The sequence below is a fragment of the Martes martes genome, assembly GCF_963455335.1.
Source record: "Martes martes genome assembly, chromosome: 14".
In the NCBI taxonomy this organism is placed as follows: Eukaryota; Metazoa; Chordata; class Mammalia; order Carnivora; family Mustelidae; genus Martes; species Martes martes.
In genome coordinates, this window is record NC_137902.1 from 77,323,969 (window position 1) to 77,345,523 (window position 21,555).

Here is a 21,555-nt window from a genome sequence, read left to right on the forward strand (position 1 = left end):
ATTAAAATCATCTCAGAACACTGGGGTGTATGTGGGCTTAGATGGACCATGGTTCTCACCACAAGAGGGACACATGGGTGTTATTCAGCTTTGGAAAGGGACTCCATTCCTACATCTCTGTTCTGAGAGTGGGTAAAGATCCTAGAAAATTCCTGATGGAGGACATGGCCTTAGCTGACAATTTCAACATGGAAGCCTCTTGGTCTAACTGGCAAGCAAACAAAAGGCTTCAAACCAGGGGCTAACTGGTATGAATCAGACTGGCCCCCAGTGACAGAAACACTGGAGACGCAGCACAGAAGACACACACAGAACTGCCCTACCCACTTGCAGGGTCAGCACAATCACATTTAGAGAAACTATGAATTCCAAATAGCTCAAATCACAGGTTACGTTTCTACTTCTTCCCCTACCTAGGAGTTAAAATCCTTCTTAACCTTTTGGTCAGACCTTATTAGTCAAATCCCCAGAGCTCACGGGAGGCAAATGGAAACGAGGAAAGTTATATTTTTTGCCATGCGTAATTAACGTAAACAAAGGGACTTAAGTAAAAAGACTGGGGGAAAGGGACTGAGAAATAACTGACAACAAAGAACATGAAACACGCAGGCCAAGCTGTCTATATCATGGACTGTCATCCTTTCAGAAGAGGGAATAACATCCTGGATATTTACTAGGCTTAAATGAGGAACTAGAATAGTAAGAGGTATTACCATTATCCTGTTGTCTTATGTAGTGGTTATAACCAGGGACACAAGCCAACAGGCCCCACTTGAGTCCTGGCAGATTTTAGGCAAGTTACTTAACTTCCCTGTGCTCCAGTGTCCCCATTTCTAAATTCAAATTCTAATAATGGTTCCCACCCCGGGGGGAGACGTGAGGAATTAACACCTATAAAGCTTTTAGGAAAAGGCCTGAATCCAAGCAGTGCGATGTAAGCATCTGTTCTTTTTACTATTATTATTTTTATTTTCAGCGTAACAGTATTCATTGTTTTTGCACCAAACCCAGTGCTCCATGCAATCCGTGCCCTCCCTAATACTCACCACCTGGTTCCCCCAACCTCCCACCCCCCACCCCTTCAAAACCCTCAGGTTGTTTTTCAGAGTCCATAGTCTCTCATGGTTCACCTCCCCTTCCAATTTCCCTCAACTCCCTTCTCCTCTCCATCTCCCCATGTCCTCCATGTTATTTGTTATGCTCCACAAATAAGTGAAACCATATGATACTTGACTTTCTCTGCTTGACTTATTTCACTCAGCATAATCTCTTCCAGTCCCGTCCATGTTGCTACAAAAGTTGGGTATTCGTCCTTTCTGATGGAGGCATAATACTCCATAGTGTATATGGACCACATCTTCCTTATCCATTCGTCCGTTGAAGGGCATCTTGGTTCTTTCCATAGTTTGGCGACCGTGGCCATGGCTGCTCTAAACATTGGGGTACAGATGGCCCTTCTTTTCACTACATCTGTATCTTTGGGGTAAATACACAGTAGTGCAATTGCAGGGTCATAGGGAAGCTCTATTTTTAATTTCTTGAGGAATCTCCACATTGTTCTCCAAAGTGGCTGCACCAACTCGCATTCCCACCAACAGTGTAAGAGGGTTCCCCTTTCTCTACATCCTCTCCAACACACGTTATTTCCTGTCTTGCTAATTTTGGCCATTCTAACTGGCGTAAGGTGGTATCTCAATGCGGTTTTAATTTGAATCTCCCTGATGGCTAGTGATGATGAACATTTTTTCATGTGTCTGGTAGCCATTTGTATGTCTTCATTCATTGGAGAAGTGTCTGTTCATATCTTCTGCCCATTTTTTGATATGATTATCTGTTTTGTGTTGAGTTTGAGGAGTTCTTTATAGATCCTGGATATCAACCTTTTTGTCTGTACTGTCATTTGCAAATATCTTCTCCCATTCCGTGGGTTGCCTCTTTGTTTTGTGGACTGTTTCCTTTCCTGTGCAGAAGCTTTTGATCTTGATGAAGTCCCAAAAGTTCATTTTCGCTTTTGTTTCCTTTGCCTTTGGAGACATATCTTGAAAGAAGTTGCTGTGGCTGATATCGAAGAGGTTACTGCCTATGTTCTCCTCTAGGATTCTGATGGATTCCTGTCTCACGTTGAGGTCTTTTATCCATTTCCAGTTTATCTTTGTGTACGGTGGAAGAGAATGGTCGAGTTTCATTCTTCTACATATAGCTGTCCAGTTTTCCCAGCACCATTTATTGAAGAGACTGTCTTTTTTCCACTGGATATTTTTTCCTGTTTTGTCGAAGATTATTTGACCGTAGAGTTGGGGGTCCATATCTGGGCTCTCTACTCTGTTCCACTGGTCTATGTGTCTCTTTTAATGCCAGTACCATGCTGTCTTGGTGATCACAGCTTTGTAGAAAGCTTGAAATCAGGTAACATGATGCCGCCAGTTTTATTTTTGTTTTTCAACATTTCCTTAGCAATTCGGGGTCTCTTCTGATTCCATACAAATTTTAGGATTATTTGCTCCAGCTCTTTGAAAAATACCGGTGGAATTTTGAACAGAATGGCATTAAAAGTATAGATTGCTCTAGGCAGTATAGACATTTTAACAATGTTTATTTTTCTGATCCAAGAGCATGGAATGGTCTTCCATCTTTTTGTGTCTTCTTCAATTTCTTTCATGAGTGTTCTGTAGTTCCTCGAGTACAGATCCTTTACCTCTTTGGTTAGGTTTATTCCCAGGAATCTCATGGTTCTTGGTGCTATAGTAAATGGAATCGATTCTCTAATTTCCCTTTCTGTATTTTCATTGTTAGTGTATAAGAAAGCCACTGATTCCTGTACACTGACTTTGTATCCTGCCACGTTACTGAACTGCTGTATGAGTTCTAGTAGTTTTTATTTGATGGTTGTAACAAAATAATATAAGTGACAAATGAAATAAAACAAAAAAGGATCAACTGGGAAATCTGACAACTATGCTTATTTTTATACAGAGATTAAAACTGTTAACATCAGAGAACGGTAGAGAAACGCTGAAGGACAACACTGATCGGAAGGAAAATCCAGGGAAAATATTTATTGATCACTATGGAGAAAGGAAATTGAAGTTAGATGTCAAAATAGTTAAATTAGTAAATCCAGGAGAAATTACATCAGAGTGTTAGAAATTGAGGGAAAGACAAAGAGACACAAGTAGGGCAACAGACAGAACTGTAGGAAGCTCTACATTCTGGAGAGAACAGGATTGTTGAGCCAAAAAAACCATGAAATGTTACACCAAGTAGACTTACTGGCTCATAAATGCTTAAAAAGACATAACGCGCTCCTTTGACAAGAACCCCCTCTCTCCCCATTAAAACAAACAAACTTGCAAATGAAGTAGGCAGCGGTTAGAAAAAGCAGAAGAAAAGTCCAGCTAGCTCCATGTTGACAAAAACGTCTGAGGTGTGTGGGAGGGATTTTTGGCTACACACCAGAGGGGAGGCCAAGAGAGAAAGAATCCGAGTTACGAGTTACGTACAAATGCGTTAATTTGTTCCTGGGCCTGTGCATCTGAGAAGGCTCTGTAGAGACACATCTCTGCTATTTTGTTCCACTAATCTGAATGGAACCGACATGGAGTGATAAACTATAGGTCGCATCCAAGTTGTCCTTCTTTGGTGGTGGGGCACGAATGTGGAACTTCTAGAAGTAGCGAAAACTTCTACTTTGAGCTAGTGGAGGGCTGGTGGAGAGCCTGACCAAACAGCATTGGGCCCATCCAGAACAAACAGGAGGTGAAAACCCATCGCTACACAGCATAATTACGACACATCTTACCACTTAGAGGAGAATTCTGCATGCCACAGACTGAAGCACTGAGGGAACTAGGAATGAGTATCTGTGGTTTGTTCAAAATGGGTATAAGTTTGAAGTCAAGGAAGTATTTGGGTTTCAGTTTGAGATAAACTTATGAATTTATTTTTTAACTTTTGTAAGCAGAAAGGGACAAAAGATAATAGAAGCAATGTATGTTTTGTTTCCTTCCTGTAACACAGGGCTTACTTGTAAAATAAACACTAAGCAGCGTTTCCGTATCAAATTCAAATAGAGAGGAAAAGGGGACTGAGTTGAAATCAATATTAAAATATAGAGAGGCTTTCGAGAAACAACCTCAAGAGGTAGGGGTTCGAGCCAAATAGGGGAAACACATCATCCTGTATCCTTCCATTTTTTTACAATGGTTTTGAGGCATGAGAAGAAAATAAGCTCATGAAATCTTGAGCTAACGTAAAGTTGAGAAGGGAGAGAAAAAGTGACAAAGGTAAGATTAAAATAAAACCAAACGTGACAGAATTAGGAACATTAATAAAAGCAGAAGTTAGTGAAGATAAAGGTCTGTATCACATTTTTATTCATATATAGAAAGGTACAACATCATGAGTGCATTAGCAAAATAAATAAAGAAGATGGACTTAGGGCATTTTATTGGAAGATGAGATGAACATGAGTCAAAAATTTCCTGGGGTACATTATCCAAAATAAATAAAGTAAATAACACATAAAATAAGCAATCTGATTAGAGTATACTGAATAGTACACTCTAAGGCTGAACAGTATTCAGCCTTAACTAGGCTTCTGATGGTTTGCTGCTTTCAATTTAGGGAGTAGTATTTTATAAAAGATAGACAAATTACAGGAGTTAAAGACAATTTAAAAAAGAAAATGTCAATCAAAGGCAGTTCATGATGCAACAGTTAAATAATAATGTTAGAAATGTTATGCCAAATATTTATTTGTATAAATTGCCGTATCTCAAAATCCACAGAGGACTAAGTGCCAGATAAGAAATTATAAATACTTGGAGATATTCTTATCTGGCTATTTACTCTTGGGTGTTTTCTCCCCATTTACATGTTCAATTATCTTTTAATCCATAAAATGGGCTATTCAATGTGTTAGGTTCTGGGTGTAAGTAAATGAGGAGTGGAAATTGATATCATTCCTGCTTTTATGACTTTACAGGCCATATAAATTCAGTCCTAGCTCCATTACTTCCATTTGACCTTGAAAAGGTTACCCCTCTTGGCTTCTCAGCTTCCAAGTCTTCATTTGTAAAATGGAAATGATAATGGAACCTACCTTACAGAGTCGTGTAGGATTCAGTGAATACATATGACATCTTAGCACAGTACCCTAAATTCACTTAAGATTTCCCTGGCCCCACAATGTGCTCATCCATGTGCTCAAAAAACAACAAATGTGTGCCTCTCTGTGAAATGTGAGAACTTATAAAAATGTTGGCAGGTGCAATTAATTGCTGAAAAGGCCTTTAAATAAAATTTTTGAAGACCTGTGCATCTGAGTACTTTTAAGATGCATCTTTCAGGGCAAGAGAAATACAGATTAAGCAGCTCTCCAAAAAGATACTTAGCTCAAAGCAGCAAATATTTATTGAGAACTATTCTTTTGGGCAGGAATGTAAAACGATCACAGCATCTGACTGAGCTTTGGGTCAATTTTAAATGTTATCTTTAAGAAGGCAATCTCTTCAATAAATCGCACTGGGAAGACTGGATAGTCAGATGTAAAAGAATGAGACCACACCCCTATCCTACACCACTCACAAAATGAACTCAAAATGTATTACAAGATATAAATATGTAGACCTGAAACCATGAAATTCCTGGAAGAAAGAGGAAAAACCTCCTTGATACAGGAATTGGCAATGATCTTTCAGTTAGGACCCTAAAGCACAAACAACAAAATAAAAAAATAAGTGGGACTGTGTCAGGGGCACCCGGGTGGTTCTGTGGGTTAAGCGTCTGCCTTTGGCTCCGGTCATGATCCCCGGGTCCTCAGATCGAGCCCCGCATCAGGCTCCCTGCTCATCTGGGAGTCTGTTTCTCCCACTTCCTTTGCCTTCCCCCTGCTCGTGTACTCTCTCTCTCTCTCTCTCTTTCTCCTTCTCATGAATAATTAAAATCTTTAAACCACACCAAACTAAAAAGCTTCTGCACAACAAGAGAAACCATCAATAAAGTAAAAAGACAACCTACCAAATGGGGGGGGGGGGTGCAGATTAAATTATCTGATGAAGGGTTAATATCCAAAATATATAAAGAACTCATCAGAAAAAAATAATCCAATTAAAATGGGCAAAAGACCCAAGTAGACATTTTCCTGAGGAAGATATATGGATGGCCAAAAGATATGTGAAAAGATGGTTAACATCACTAGTCATCAGGGAGAAGTAAATCCAAACCACAATGAGACATCGCCGCACAGCCATCAGAATGGCCACGCTCAGAAAAAAAATAAGGTAACAGATGCTGTTGTGGATATAAGGAAAAGGGAACCCTCGTGCCCTGTTGGTGGGAATGCAAACTGGTATAGCCACGATGGAAAACAATACAGAGGATCCCGCAAAATTAAAAAAGGAACTACCATATGATCCAACAATTCCATTTCTGGGAATACAACCAAAGAAAACAAAAACACGGGGGTGCCTGGGGGGTTCAGTTGGTTAAGTGTGTGACACTTGATTTCACCTCAGGTCATGATCTCAGGGTCATGGGATCAAGCCCTGCATCAGGCTCCACACTCAGCATGGAGTCTGCTTGAGATTCTCTCTTACCCTCTGCCCTCCGCCCGCCCTCCTGCTCTCTCTCTCTCAAGTAAATAAATCTTTAGAAAACAAAACACTACCTCGAGAAGATAGCTGTACCTCCAGGCTCATACCAGCATTACTTACTACTAAAAACAGCCAGAAAGACAAGATATAAACCAAAAGTGCTAAAAACAAACAAGCAAACAAACAAAACCCCAAAAACAAAACCCTCAGAGAAAAAGAGATCAGATGTATGTATTCCGGAGGCAGGGAGTCGTCGCAAAGGGAAAAAAATCACTAAGTACCAGGACTATAACATACAGTATGATGAGGATAGCTAACGCTGCTCTATGACACACAGGAAAGTTGGTAAGAGGGTAAGTCCTAAGAGTTTTCATCACAAGGGAAGTTCTTTTTTGTTTTATCTTTTTTTTTTTTTTAAGATTTTACTTATTTGAGAGAGAAAAAGAGCACAAGCATAGGGTAAAGCAGGGGCAGAAGGAGACTCTGAAGCAGGCTCCATGCTGAGCGCAGACCCCGACCTGGGGCTCAAACCCCCAACCCTGAGATCACAACCTGAGCTGGAACGAACTGGTCGTCAGATGCTTAACTGACTGAGCCATCCAGGTGCCCCGGTTTTTTTACTTTCTTAAAAAATTTATATATATGAGATGATGGATGCAAACTAAATCTGTTAGAGTAATGATTTCATAATATATGTAAGCCAAACCATTATGCTGTACACTTCAAGCATATACAGTGATGTGTGTCAACTGTGTCTCAATAAAATCGGGCAGAGAGGGTTCTGCAGTATGAAGACAGCCCAGAGGCCTCATTTCCAAAAGCACAAAAGGAAAAAAAAATGAAAGTGCATAAAATAATTTACTTCTGATACTTGGCAAGTGTGGAATAAGGGAAGGAGAAAAGTTATACGACACACCGTTTAACAAAACACAAAATTTTTAAAAGTTTTTTAAAGTAATCTTTACACCCAATGTGGTATAAAGATCAAGATCTTTAAAAAATAATTTCCACAACCCCAAGATCAAGAGTCACATGCTCTACTGAGCCAGCCAGGTGTCCCGAAACCCACAAATTTTAGATAGATAGGGTATTATGTGCAGAAGGGTGTGTGGTCCTGAGATGAAACATTACATACAGAGCAAAGTACAACTTAAATGTTTTTAAAAATTGACATAATTTTACTATATATTTATTTATATATATTTATTATATATATTTTGTTATATAATATTTTTAAAATATTCTATTTATTTATTTGAAAGAGAGCGAGCATGAACTGGCCTGGGGGAGGGTCAGAGGGGAGAGGGGAGAGGGAGCAGAAAGACTCCCCACTGATCAGGAAGCCCGATGTGGAGCTCGATCCCCAGACGCTAAAATCATGACCTGAGCTGGTCAAATGCTTAACCGACTGAGCCACCCAGGCACCCCCAAGTTTGTTTTTAAGTTTTTGACTAAAGGTCTTTGTACTGTGCCCAGAGTACAAGTCTGCACCTCCACATTCACGCACAGATCTGGCAGCCAGTATCTAACTGTCCCCACCCCACCCCCACCCGGAGCTGAAGGCACGCAGTTCATCTGAGCTCTCAGTGGTCTTCACTATCTTTATAGTAGAAGACAGAACACCTGTCTAGTCTATTTCTACACTGCTCTTTGAAGAAAATAAAAATGACCTTGTAGTTAAAACAACTCCTAATTACAAATGAAAAAGGTGAAACACTTACTGTGACATTTGTATTCATTTAACATTATGAAGACGTCCACAGTGTTGACTAACAATCCTTGTGGGGCAGGAATTATTACAATCCCTGTTTTACAAACGTATGTAAAATAGGAGGTACAAAAGGGTTAAGATCATGCAGCTCTCAAGGATGATTCTGGAATTAGAACTTAACCAGTCCAACTCAGAATCCATACTTGTAATCAATCTTAAGTTCTGCTTCTCCTTAACACAGTATAAAAGTAGGTAGAAACCAGAGAAACAAACTGAGGGTTTTGGAGGGGAAGGGGGTGAGGGGTTGGGTGAGCCTGGTGGTGGGTATGAAGGAGGGCATGTATTACATGGAGCATTGGGTGTGGTGGGCCAACAATAAATCTTGGAACACTGAAAAAATAAAATAAAAATGATAAGAAAAAATGATAAGAAAAAAAAAACGAGATGATTAAATACGGAGCTTTCTGATGAGGCAGTCTTGGCAGAGCTCCACCCTATTTTTGATGATGAAATGGTAGGAAACCCAATAGTAGGAAACCCAATGGTAGGAAACCCAATGGTAGGTCAACCCGCAGGGAAGGCACCTGAAGAGTGTGCGTCCTGCCTTGGGTAGTGATCGACTTCCTTCTTTTGACTACTGGGTCCCAGTAAATAGAATCCACATTAAAAGCCTAGGTACTTAAAAGACTTGATGCGATCAAGAGGCAAGTCAGCTTGACAAAATTGGGATAAGGGATACACACTGCAAAGAGACTTTAATGAACTCAGTTCGAGACAAAGTCCTCAAGCCAGGATAATGTACCCAAAGGAGGTCACAGTCACTTAACTTTAAGCATGACTGAAAGCGAGTGACACAGCACAATTATTTCACCGAAGATGATGATGAAAGTATTTAATATCCAGCGTGGGATGAGCAAAACCCAGTCAGACCAGACACTGGCATTTGTCCAAAGCAGCACATAAGAGCTCAGGTCTCCATTCTGCCCATAATCCTCAGAGAGGAAAAGACATGGTCTAGGTCAAAGGTAGCAATCACTGTCTGTGATTTTGTTTTTAGTAAGTTTTCCTCAAGCGAGCCCTTCCAAGGTGACACAGTTTCTCTGAGACAAGACTTCCTCTTCTCTTCCTCCAGCTAGCCAGACGATTATAGGACGCTTCCCTCACTCACTGTGTGTGGGGAGAAATAAAGTCAGCAAAAGGGGCCAATGCTCCAACCTCCAACCCAACCCTGGGAAACCTAAAGAAACAGGATGGGAACATGGATTCCAGGAAGTGCCCAAGAGGACCTCGGGGAAACAAAGGCTCTCCTGAATTGGTAGGAGGTTAGAGGTAGGTGGCTGCAGTCTGGATGGGGAGCACGTCCACAGAACAGGTGGGGGCAGGTGTCACTTCAGGGGTAAACTCTCATCTCTGCCCTAGGACTACCGCCTGCCCTTTGCTGGTCACTGTGGCCAGTATGGAATAATGTCAGGAGGGCACGAGACCCCACCTGGGACCGGGAGGTGACTAAAAAGGGGCCCAATAACCTTGGGCTTTCAATCTTTCATACCTTCCTCACCTAAATCCTTAAGAGGCTGGTGAATTAGACCCTACGGAGACTGTCTCTGTCAAGGAACGCGTCTCTCTGAGGTAGAGAGCCCTGACGAGCATCCCCGCCATGTTGGCAGAAACGGAGTGAGCAGCACTATGGCACCTGTGACTCTCAGCTTGGGGCTCTCTTTCTCCTTGCTCCTTAAAAAGACTGGATGACAAGACTGAGCCTGGCTTTGGCCCTCCTGCCATCGAACCAATCCGAGAAACGGAGGCCCCTCAGGCCAGCACAAGTTCACCGACCACCGAGGCAGAAGTGTCAAGCAGACCACGAATATAAAACGAAGATGAGAAACAGATGCGAGAATTAAACACTGGCTGTGAATATCAACTTCCTATTGCGTATCAAAAACACAGGAAAAGAACCAAAAAACCACTGCATAATTCAGAGAGCCACCATCACGGGAATAAGACCACCAGACCGCACTGGTCTCTGAAACCCAGGAGCACCCTTCGCCCCATCACTCCCAGTCTCCTTCAAACTTTAACACCCAGGGCCAGGCATGGATGTTACACAAGTTACTGTGGGAAATGCTTATAAAACCAATCAACTATGTCACAAAGCAGGATAGTTTTCTTCTCCAATGTGAGACAGTTCAAGTTTTTTTTTTTTTTTCATCTCAAAAGAACCATTTTTAAAAACACAATTTGCCATCTATCCCACACACAGGCTTTCAGAAGAGAATTCTGAAAAGCATAGCAACTCCAGACAACAAAGCAACCCTGATCACTTTTTTCATTCAGAAAAGAATGTTCTATTTCATTTGGATTTTGCTTGGAGGGACTTTTTTTTTTTTTTCACTTTTGACATTGCTGGTAAGATATATTTTTCAAAAACGCCCTCCAAACATAAATTCTCCATTCCCTATTCTCTTTTGCTTTCCAGTTATAACTTAATGCTTCGCTGGGAAAGGAAGGAGTATGGCTGCACTCAGGACTTTTCCGGCATTGTTCAAAAATGAGTAATTTTTGACAAGGGACGTCGCTAAATATTCAATTAGTAACCTTTAATCGTTAATATATTATTTCAAACACTGAGTGATTACCTTTGGAAATTACACTAGGTTTCCCTGTCATAAGTGCATCAGCTCAAACATAACTTATCACCCTGATGACCCAGATCATTATTAAAAACACCAGTCATTATAATGTTCTCTGAAGGGAGCAACAGAGGCGGATGGATGATTACGTTACAGCGTGATGGTAGGGTCAAACAGGTACAGATCCGACGACGATCACGAAAGGTTTTCATTACAAAGTCTGCAACATCACCACGATTCTGATTTTATGTTTCTCCTAAGGATCAGATGCACAGTCTCCTGGCTATAACCAGAACTGGCTTTCTACACAACCATAAGATTTGAATCAGAGAGCCTGGGTGGCTCCGTCGGTTAAGCGTCTGCCTTCAGCTCAGGTCATGATCTCAGGGTCCTGGGACTGAGGGCCCCGCATCAGGCTCCCTGCTCAGCGGGGAGTCTGCTTCTCCTTCTCCCTCTGCTCCTCTTCCTGCTTATGCTCTCTCTCTCAAATAAATAAATAAAATCTTAAGGGTCACTGATATAATCTATGTTGCTAGACAAGCTCAGATTATCAGTTTTAAGTTTCCACAACACCAAAATAAGAATAACACACATGTTAGAGAGCGAGAGAGATCAGGTTCATTGCCTGTAACTATTTGACTATCATACAGACTCATAATATTAATATGTACTCAATCACTTTAACATAGTGTGCTGTATGATCTGGAAACAAATCCGATTTTTGGCTATTATTGTCCAAATAATCTTTTTTTTTTTTAAAGATTTTTATTTATTTATTTGACAGAGAGAAATCACAAGTAGGCAGAGTAGCAGGCAGAGAGAGAGGAGGAAGCAGGCTCCCTGCTGAGCAGAGAGCCCGATGTGGGGCTCGATCCCAGGACCCTGGGATCATGACCCGAGCCGAAGGCAGAGGCTTTAACCCACTGAGCCACCCAGGTGCCCCAATTGTCCAAATAATCTTTTGAACACAAGTTAAAAGTAGACGTACCAAACCAGGGTTTTTGTTTACATAATACATTTGGAGTAACTGATCTGAAAAACAATGGAGATTCTGGCTCCATGGTAGACTAAGGGACTTCATTTTTTTTTTAATGTAAATGAACTGTAAAATTGCTTTTCAGAAATACTAAAATACCAATGAGTTTAACAATAAGTAAAAATTTCAACTTATTCAAAGGAAAACATTTAAATGGCACTGGTGCTCAAAATTTGTTTTTATACCTTAAGGGATGTAAAGTAGAAGAAAACAAGAGTTAATGTATAAGGACAAGGAAATAACCAGAAAACATACCAGAAGAAGCTTCCAGTCTTTCCAATCGGCTGATCAACCAGTCAAGGGAACCAGAAAATTGAGCACAGTTTTTACGATTTCCTCTAATTAGAGCCGCTGCAGAAGAAAAAAGCAGACATCACAGTTATATGATTCTCCAGTTTAAAATGCAAGATAAGCTGATAGTAAGCCCTAAAATGCTGGAAGAAGAACAAAATACTCTGACTTTACCTCTCGGATCTATACAAATACACAGACACATCTACATATACAAAATTGAGATTTTATTTAAAGTCTATTAACATATAATGTATTATTAGTTTCAAAGGTAGAGCTCATTGATTCAGGGGTCTTATATAACACCCAGTGCTCATTACATCATGTGCCCTCCTTAATGCCTATCACCCAGTTACCCCATCCCTCAGCCACCTCCCCTCCAACAACCCTCAGTTTTTTTTCCCATGATTAAGAGTCTCTTACAATTTGTCTCCCTCTATGGTTTTGTCTTGTTTTATTTTTTCCTCTCCTCCCCTATGATCCTCTGCTGTTTCTTAAGTTCCACATATGAATGAAATCACCTGATATTTGTCTTTCTCTGACTGACTTATTTCACTTAGCAGAACACCCTCTAGTTCCATCTTCATCATTGCAAATGGCAAGATTTCCTTCTTTTTGATGGCTGAGTAGTATTCCTGTGTGTGTGTGTGTGTGTGTGTGTGTGTGTGCGCGCGCGCGTGTGTGATATCATCTTCATCCATTCATCTGTCAATGCACATCTGGACTCTTTCCATAGTTTGGCTACTGTGGACATTGCTGCTATAAACATTTGGGTGCACATGTCCCTTCAGATCACTACTTTTGTAACTTTAGGGTAAATACCCAGTAGTGCATTGTTGTGTCATAGGTAGCTCTATTTTCAACTTTTTAAGGAACCTCCATATTGTTTTCCAGAGTGGCTGCACCAGCTTGCATTCCCACCAACAGTGTAGGAGGGTTCCCCTTTCTCCACATCCTTGAAAACATCTGTCATTTTCTGAGTTCTTAATCTTAACCATTCTGACTGGTGTGAGGTAGTACTCATATTTTTCTTTTTAAAGAATTGATATTTGTTAATATCAATTAACATACTGCTCATTAGAAGGAATATATTTTGAGAAAGTAATATTTCATATTGGGAGGAAATGATGAAGGATAATGGAAAAACCAGTGTCCTGGGAGTCTCCTCGCTTGGGTTCTGATACTCATTGCTTTTAATTAGCCATGAGACTAAATGATTTAATTTCCCTAGAGCTCAACTTTCTCATGTCTATAATGAAAAAGTTAAGAGCACATCAGTTTTCCTGAAAATATAGCACAAAATACTAAGAGATATAGTTAGTAACTGTAACAGGCACACGGAGAGATATAATTAATTGTTACCTGGAAAAAAGGGTGGGAAGGCAGATGACTAATAAGTTTGAAAATGTTTTACTTTCCTCCTGTATCTCTACTTCTCTTTAAAGTTCACAATGCACTTGAAGGACTCAGAACTCCTGTAGTCAAGTCACCTGTCTAACTTTGTTTCACCTAGTATTTTTGATTGGTCTTTGATGAAAGAAACCATCTTATATGAAATTCCTACACAACCTTTACAATCTCCTTCAATCCAATTTATAGAATCCACTTAAAACTTCTAATGTCTCACAATCATGCGATTCTTTCAAAGTAAATTTTGTCAATATTTTATGAAAATTCTACTCTTAATGCCCATGAGATTGTTCCGAAACAGTATGACTGTTTACAAAGGGTTGGTGCGATGTCGACACAGTAGGATATTTAATGGGAAAAAGATGTTGCCATAAGAAAACAATCACTATCTAAAATCTGGTAGTGCTAGGAAGCAGTTTGAAGGAACTGAAGTTCGAGGGCACTGCCTATTTATCTCCTTGGTAAGAATAAGACAGAGGAGTCCCTACAGTAGCAGAGTGCAATTAATCTTATAGACTTTATTTAGTCTGCCTGATGATTAAACAACGATGCACTTGATTACTTAGACTCCCTGGGACCAGAGCCCCAGTAAGAATCAGCAACCAGCTAGACACACACACACACACAAAGTGACAAGTGTCAAGGATGAAGTACAGTAGAATAAGGAGTTCCTATGTGCTCCATGGGATTTCTAATTTTAATCCATAAGAATATCTGTTCATGATTTACAACAACAGCCATTGAGAGAGAGTATAAAACCTTTGAATCTTTAGAGTCTCATTTGCTTAAAGTTTAACTCACTCTTATTTTTTAAGATTTTATTTATTTGAAAGAGAGAGAGAGTGAGAGAAAGCATGAGCAGGGTGGTAGGGAGAGGGACAAGCAGACTCCTGCTGAGCAGGGAGCCAGATGTGGAGCTCGATCCCAGGACCCTGGGATCATGACCTGAGGTGAAGGCAGATGTTTAACCCACTGGGCCACCCAGGCGCCCTTAACTCACTCTTTTAATTTTACCTCTGATTTTTAAAATTAAAGAGATTAAATGTTTTCTAGAGGTCAGATGTTAGAGATAAGGTGCTTCTTGAAGAAACAAACAATGTAAGAATGGACCCTTTCAATAAACCATGAAACATTTAAGAAAGTCACATAATAAGCAACAAAAAAGAAGACTTCATTAAATTTACTGCACACAGAAATGGTATACCCCGTGTTGGCCTAGCCCACTGACAACAATGTAATGAAACTAGAAATTAGTAAGAAAAGTAGAAACTAAAAGTCCAAGCACTTAATAATTTAAACTCACTCACTAATAATTTTTGAGTCAGTAGGGAATCAATACCACAATTGTAGACTGACTAGTAAATAGCAAATATAGAAATGTTACCTAATACAATCAGTGGTAGATAGTCAAACTGTACTCAGAGGAAAATTAAACACTTTCTTTCACCAGATGAAAAGTGCTACCCTAACATCCTTTAAAGATTTAAGAAATAACATCAAACACATATAAGTAAAATAGGAGAAAGAAAGAAATAACAAAAAAGGAAAATATTAGAGATAAGAAAATGATCTATGTAATAAATTTAAATGGTAGGATTGATCAATAAAGTCAAGAATTTTTTTAAACATACGTTAAATAACAACTCTCTAATCATGAAGGAAAAAGACAAAATTAAGAATAAACAGGAATTATAAATACAGACACTTTAGAGGTCTCAGCACTAGAATTTTTAAACATGTAGGAAAAAGAATGGTTTCTTTATATATAAATACATTATATATAAATATATATAGATGTGTATATATATGTGTATATGTGTGTGTGTGTGTATACACACACACACACACACACATTTTTTTCACCAAAACTAACCGAAAGGAAAAAAATCTAAAGGGAAAAATCTAAAAAGTAAGATCAACCATGATTAATACTGAGTAAAGACCAAAAACTTTTTTCTATACTCAAGAAGTAAGTTATTTCTAAACTATTTCAAAGTAAAGAAACTAAGGAAATCTCCTTAATTATTTTACATAAGACAGTATAACACTGACATCAATACCTAACAAAGTATGTATATGAGAAAACTAGAGGGAACTCTTCCTTATGACTATCGATCCAAAAATCTTATACAAGGATGGTATTTAGAAATTATATTTAACAATACATTAGCAACATTAACTCAAGTAGGGGTCCATTCCTCCAATGAGACAGAAAGGTAGTAGGAAATCTGTTAAGTCACAGACAAAATGTGATAATCTCAATAGACTACGACAAAATATATTCTTCTAATGAAAGAAAAATTAAGCTCCATAAAGAAGAATGCCTTCTGAACCTTATCCATGTGTGTGTATATGTATGTGTGTGCAGGTACATAGCGTCAATATTCCTTTATAGCATCCTTTACAGATAAATGGAGTGTGCAAAACATTACAATTCAGCAACTTAGTTAAGAAGAAATCAGTCAAGTGAGTTTCTAAAGTAATTGAAACCTACACAGAGAATTACAGGGAAGTTCATCAGAATACAGTTGATAATAGCAAAATCCTGGACACAGCCTGACTATGGGCTAAGTCAATGGCACATTCCTTCAGTAGGATAGTGTACATCCACTAAAACCATCATTTACTGCCAAGAAGATAAGCCCACAATACAGAAGACCATTCAAAAAAATGCTATAAAGGAATATTGATTATACAATCCCATTTTTGTGAAGTAAATACACACACACACACACACACACACACACACACACACACACACAATGTAAGTATATGCATAGCATGGAAAAACCATGTTTTTTCAGAATACTCCTTGGAGAATGAGAACTGCCTCTGTGAACTATATCCTGATAAGTCCCTGGGACAGAAGTACAGATCCTAAAAACATTGATAAGGGTGGGACTGCCTTCCCAGTTCAATACAGGACATGGTCTTATTTTAAAATAGGAAGAAAGATAAATAAAGCTGGTGGAGGGGGGATCATGCTCTGTGGTGTGCTCCTTCACAAAGACCCCTGAAGCCATAATAACTTCTATTATAAAAAAAAATCACAAATGCTGAATAAGAATGGCAGTTTGTATTCACCTGTAAGGAAGTTAAGTTCTGTGGCCAAGTTATTATGTAACCTTAGACAGACAGAAGTTATTGAAGAAGCATGAAATGGGAAACACTGTCTCCAAATAATCCCCCAGAATGTACAGACATCAAAGAGAAGCCATGAGCCTGTCTCAATCCCTGGCATTGGCGTTTGGACCGAGCTAACTAATAAGCCTTCAAGAGAGGAGGCCCTAACTGATACCATAGTGGTGCAGGGTTTGCACAGGTGTGAACCCACAATGCTTCAGCAGGTGTGTGCACGTGGGTGTGTGAAGTGTTTCATGTGTGTATAATGTTACCTGGAATCAAAGAAATATTTTTAAGAGGTCCTACATTACCATGGGTGGTTACATTTTGAACATGGTTTCCACCTTTTTGTAGTAACTACCGAATTTTTATAATGAAGCATTAATTTTAAAATCAATAATACAAAGTTATATATATAGTTATATCAACAATACAAAGTTACCTTCTTTTCAAGAAAAAAAGGTGAAACTATATCATTGGTATGGACAGTTGCTGCTGGATGTCTCAAGAGTGCCAAACCACAATGGCAACTTTAATTTAATTTAATTTAATCTCATGATGCTTCAAGACGAAGGTGCAAAAACTCAAGACAAACGTCCTTCCTCATGCAGGACAAGCGCACTAAACCTCTTCCAGTCCTCTTCCATTGCTGGCTAATGGGTCTTAAAGATGGTGAAGACCTTTGTTCTTCCATACATCTATATTTTTCCTCACTTATTTAAGAAATAAATAAATTTATTTTATTTACAAAATAATATAAATATCTGACTCAGTGGGTGGAATGTGTGACTCAATCTCAGGTTTGTGGGTTCAAGCCCCATGCTGGGTATACAGAGTGCTTAAAATAAAAATCTTTTAAAAAATGAACGTAGGGGCGCCTGGGTGGCTCAGTGGGTTAAAGCCTCTGCCTTCGGCTCAGGTCATGATCCTAGGGTCCTGGGATCGAGCCCCACATCGGGCTCTCTGCTCGGCATAAAGCCTGCTTCCTCCTCCCTCTCTCTCTGCCTGCCTCTATGCCTACTTGTGATCTCTGTCTGTCAAATAAATAAATAAAATCTTTAAAAAAAATAAAATAAAATAAAAAAATAAAAAATAAAAAATGAATGTAAATGCATCAGGCACCAGAGCTGGCCCTTGTGAGTATGAACTTGAATAACATGTGAATATAATACAATGGTTTGAGGGTCTTCTTCTAGCATATTATAAGTTCTTTTCTATTTGACACTGTCTTATTACACCTCTGTACATTGCCTGAAATTTGGAAGGTATGTTATTTCTTAATATAGTGAATGGATAAGTAGCATCCAGTCTCTTACAGAATAAGAATATTCATCGTTAAGTACAGTAAAATTTAAATACGATGAAAACAATTCAGACTGAGCTCTAAAAAGGGAAGTGGTAGTTCACAGAACCATTTTTTTAATGTTGACTAACTAATTAAATTTCTGAACTTTTATCCCATCAGAAGATGAAATGCAATTAATATTGGTGGTCAATTGAAAAATGATGATTGTAGGGGCGCCTGGGTGGCTCAGTCGTTACGCGTCTGCCTTCAGCTTGGGTCATGATCCCGGGGTCCGGGGATTGAGCCCCGCATCGGGCTCCCTGCTCAGTGGGAAGTGTGCTTCTCCCTCTCCCACTCCCCCTGCTTGTGTTCCCTCTCTCGCTGTGTCTCTCTCTGTCAAATAAATAAACAAATCTTTTTTAAAAATGGTGATTGTAAAAAATACTCCATCCTGCATTTTCTTATTTGTATTGTAACATCCCTATGTCCTCATGCTTTGGTGTCTTTAAGCTCCAAGACTCATAACTTTTCAATATACTCAAAGAATCAGGAATCTACAAATAGATTAAGATATAAGATCTTCCAAGAAAACTCTCACTTTTAAGATTTATTTATCAAATACGAATTACCTGCTTTGCATCTGGCACTACTCCAGGTCTAAGAGATACAGCAGAAAATCAAATGAGCTTCTCTCCTTTGGAGCTTACATGCGAAGTCTGGGAATACTAATCATTCCAGCACAGATAAATGAGGGACCAAAGAACTAGAATCCAAAGATTTTTTTTTTAAATTTTCAGATTAACAAGCTGTTGTTCCTAAATCCTGAAAACCCAAAACACCAAAAATAAACAAGCAAAACTCCAGAATGTTGTTGAAAAATTTAAGAGGGCTGTGCCATGGAAACTTCTTGGGAAACATGAGGAAGGATCCCTGCTATTCAGGAATTTTGTGAACTCAGGTTTGATGACCCTGCCCAGGAAGTGGACAGAGTAAGAGAAGCAATGAAAAACTGCTTTGCATGCTGGTCTACATGACTGCGTTGGGCCAAGAATGCATGAGCATTTCTCATGGATCCTGGGGGAGAGCATCTCTGTGGACTTGTCCTGAGTCCACCCAGTAAAGCCATCAGGAGCAGCAGGTTGACTTCAGGAAAATGAGGCTGGAGGTCGACTACTAGCTGTACATGGCCAAGCAAGGAGCTACCAACAGCCATCCAGAACCAAGCTGCAGGTATCCTGTCCCATGAGCAGGAACTCAGCTAAAGACCTCTAACATGCGAACCGGAAAAAGTCAACTCCTTGCCAGTCCCTCCAATTCACCACCACCAGAGATGAGAGCTTTAACCTTCTGGCTAGAGCCAGAGAAGAGGCAGCCATACAACCAAGTAAAAACTCTGCTATCTTCTCCCCTCCCTCTCTACCATCATCAGGAGGCAATCAGCTGGCTCGTGCAGGGGAAGGTAAGTAGAGACAGCAGTGTGTTCCTGTTTGTGGGGCTCACAGGGGAGCCAAGACTTGAAAGCCAGGCAATTCTAATTCCAGAGTTCATACTCAGGTCCAGTCTGTGCTGCTCCAACCCCTCCCCCCACTGCCATCAGTCTCTTCCTGCTGGAACCCCTGACCTAGAAGAGATTACCAGGGGTGGGATCCTGGCCATGTCTATCAACAGATTAAGAAGATATCTCACAAAATAGGTTACAAAGTGCATTTCCATTAAAAAAGGATTAGTGACTGTCACAGTCATTACGTAGACAAGTGATTATTACCAGGTTAAAAAGAAAAAATGTGTTTTGTTTATAAAATGTCTTGCAGGATTTCCTGGAGGATAATATAGAAACATCGGTATGTGCAGATGCCAAAGAAATCCCTGGTATAAGCAAGTTTTTTTTTTTTTTTAAAGACTTTATTTATTTACTTGACAGGCAGATTACAAGTAGGCAGAGAGGCAGGCAGAGAGAGAAGGGAGGAAGCAGGCTCCCTGCTGAGCAGAGAGCCCGATGTGGGACTCGATCCCAGTACACTGGGATCATGACCTGAGCCGAAGGCAGCAGCTTTAACCCACTGAGCCACCCAGGCGCCCCAGGTATGAGCAAGTTTGAAGCAATGCCCTCCTCTTACATCTCCTGGCTACCTCCCCCAGTGTTTTACAGCATTTCGGAAGATCTGCCTCCTTAGGACCCCAGGAGAATGTCCTGGATGTGCCCAAATCCTTCATTACGGTTCCCTATCCAAGTGTTAACGTATTCAATAAAAGGTAACTTCCACCTTCCTGAGAGGGCCAAGGTTTTTGCTGTTTGTTCTATCCTTTGAATCTTCATGAGTATTCATAAACAGAGTTTGCCAAAGGGCCATTTCTCAGACATCTTTAGAAAACCATCCTGCCTCGCAAGCCTCCTAACAGATTAATTGTGTGGATTTCACAAAAGACACACGGAAGGAAGCCACAGCAATGCTTTCAAACTAAGAATGCTGGCATCTCTGAGATTCCTCCACATGGCAGGCTCATAAATCTACTTTTATCATTCTCCACCTAAAACACATACTAAATATATCCGTGTCGAATTTTAAAATTGTTATAGATTATCATTCCCACCTGCTCTCTCCATGCTAAATACACCTACTGAAGAAAAAAGAAGGCGTATTTCCACGCAGGAAGCCAAGACAGGGTCAACTGTCTACCTGGTTGGAAGCATGGGAAGGAGGCTTAATAAATTTGGAGTGAACGAAACTTGAACCCAACTTCCGATAGCTGGGTAAGGAAGGACTGTGGGGTATAAATGTGTTATGAACTCCAAATATTACTGCAGATCTGATACTTTTGTAGACAGACTGAAATATATCCTCGTGTAGAGATGGTTACTTATAATCAAACCGACTTTAATAAAAATTACTGGCAGCAAATGATTCTTAAATCAACCTAAGAATATATTCATTTTTTTTCTAATCATGAAATCAGTGTTCACTACGACAAATAGAGAAAATCAAGAGTAGCCAAAGAAATATTTAAGCCACAAAATCTCTCATCATTCTATTTACCTCAAACGACCACTAGTGAACCTACCATGTATATATTGAAAGAGATCCTCTTTACATGCATGCACTGAATTATAAACATTCTACTTCTTCACTCAACTGGAATTCATGTACTAACTTTCCCTTCCATCCTCAGTTGTGTAACATTACACATTTATGTTAATGACTTTTTCAATTATAGAAGTAACGTGTGTAAACACAGTAAGAATGCATAATAGAACACACAAAAAAGTAAAAGATCTGTCCCCCAAAAAGTAGCCACCTAGCAGTTTTCTGTGCATCCTTCCAGAAATATCCAGGGTGTATAAGAATGTATCTTTTCTAATAATTGCATTCTAATGCATAATTCTAATACAACGCAACTGGAATCTCCATGGGCATACAATGCTCCTCTTGCTTTTTTTTTTTCTTTTTTCCACTTAATACCACATCCTAGACGGCCAT

General features: G+C 39.6%; 1 protein-coding gene across 1 annotated transcript in view; it reads right to left on the reverse strand.

The window, feature by feature from the left end:
* Positions 1 to 21,555, reverse strand: part of RYR2 (ryanodine receptor 2) — a gene marked incomplete at its 5' end in the record, with an annotated part of 631,749 nt that overhangs the window by 314,615 nt on the left and 295,579 nt on the right. Inside the window, one exon of the mRNA XM_080822946.1 lies at positions 12,226 to 12,321. Within this exon, the coding sequence (XP_080679072.1) occupies positions 12,226 to 12,321 (96 nt within the window). The remainder of the gene's footprint in view (positions 1 to 12,225; positions 12,322 to 21,555) is intronic.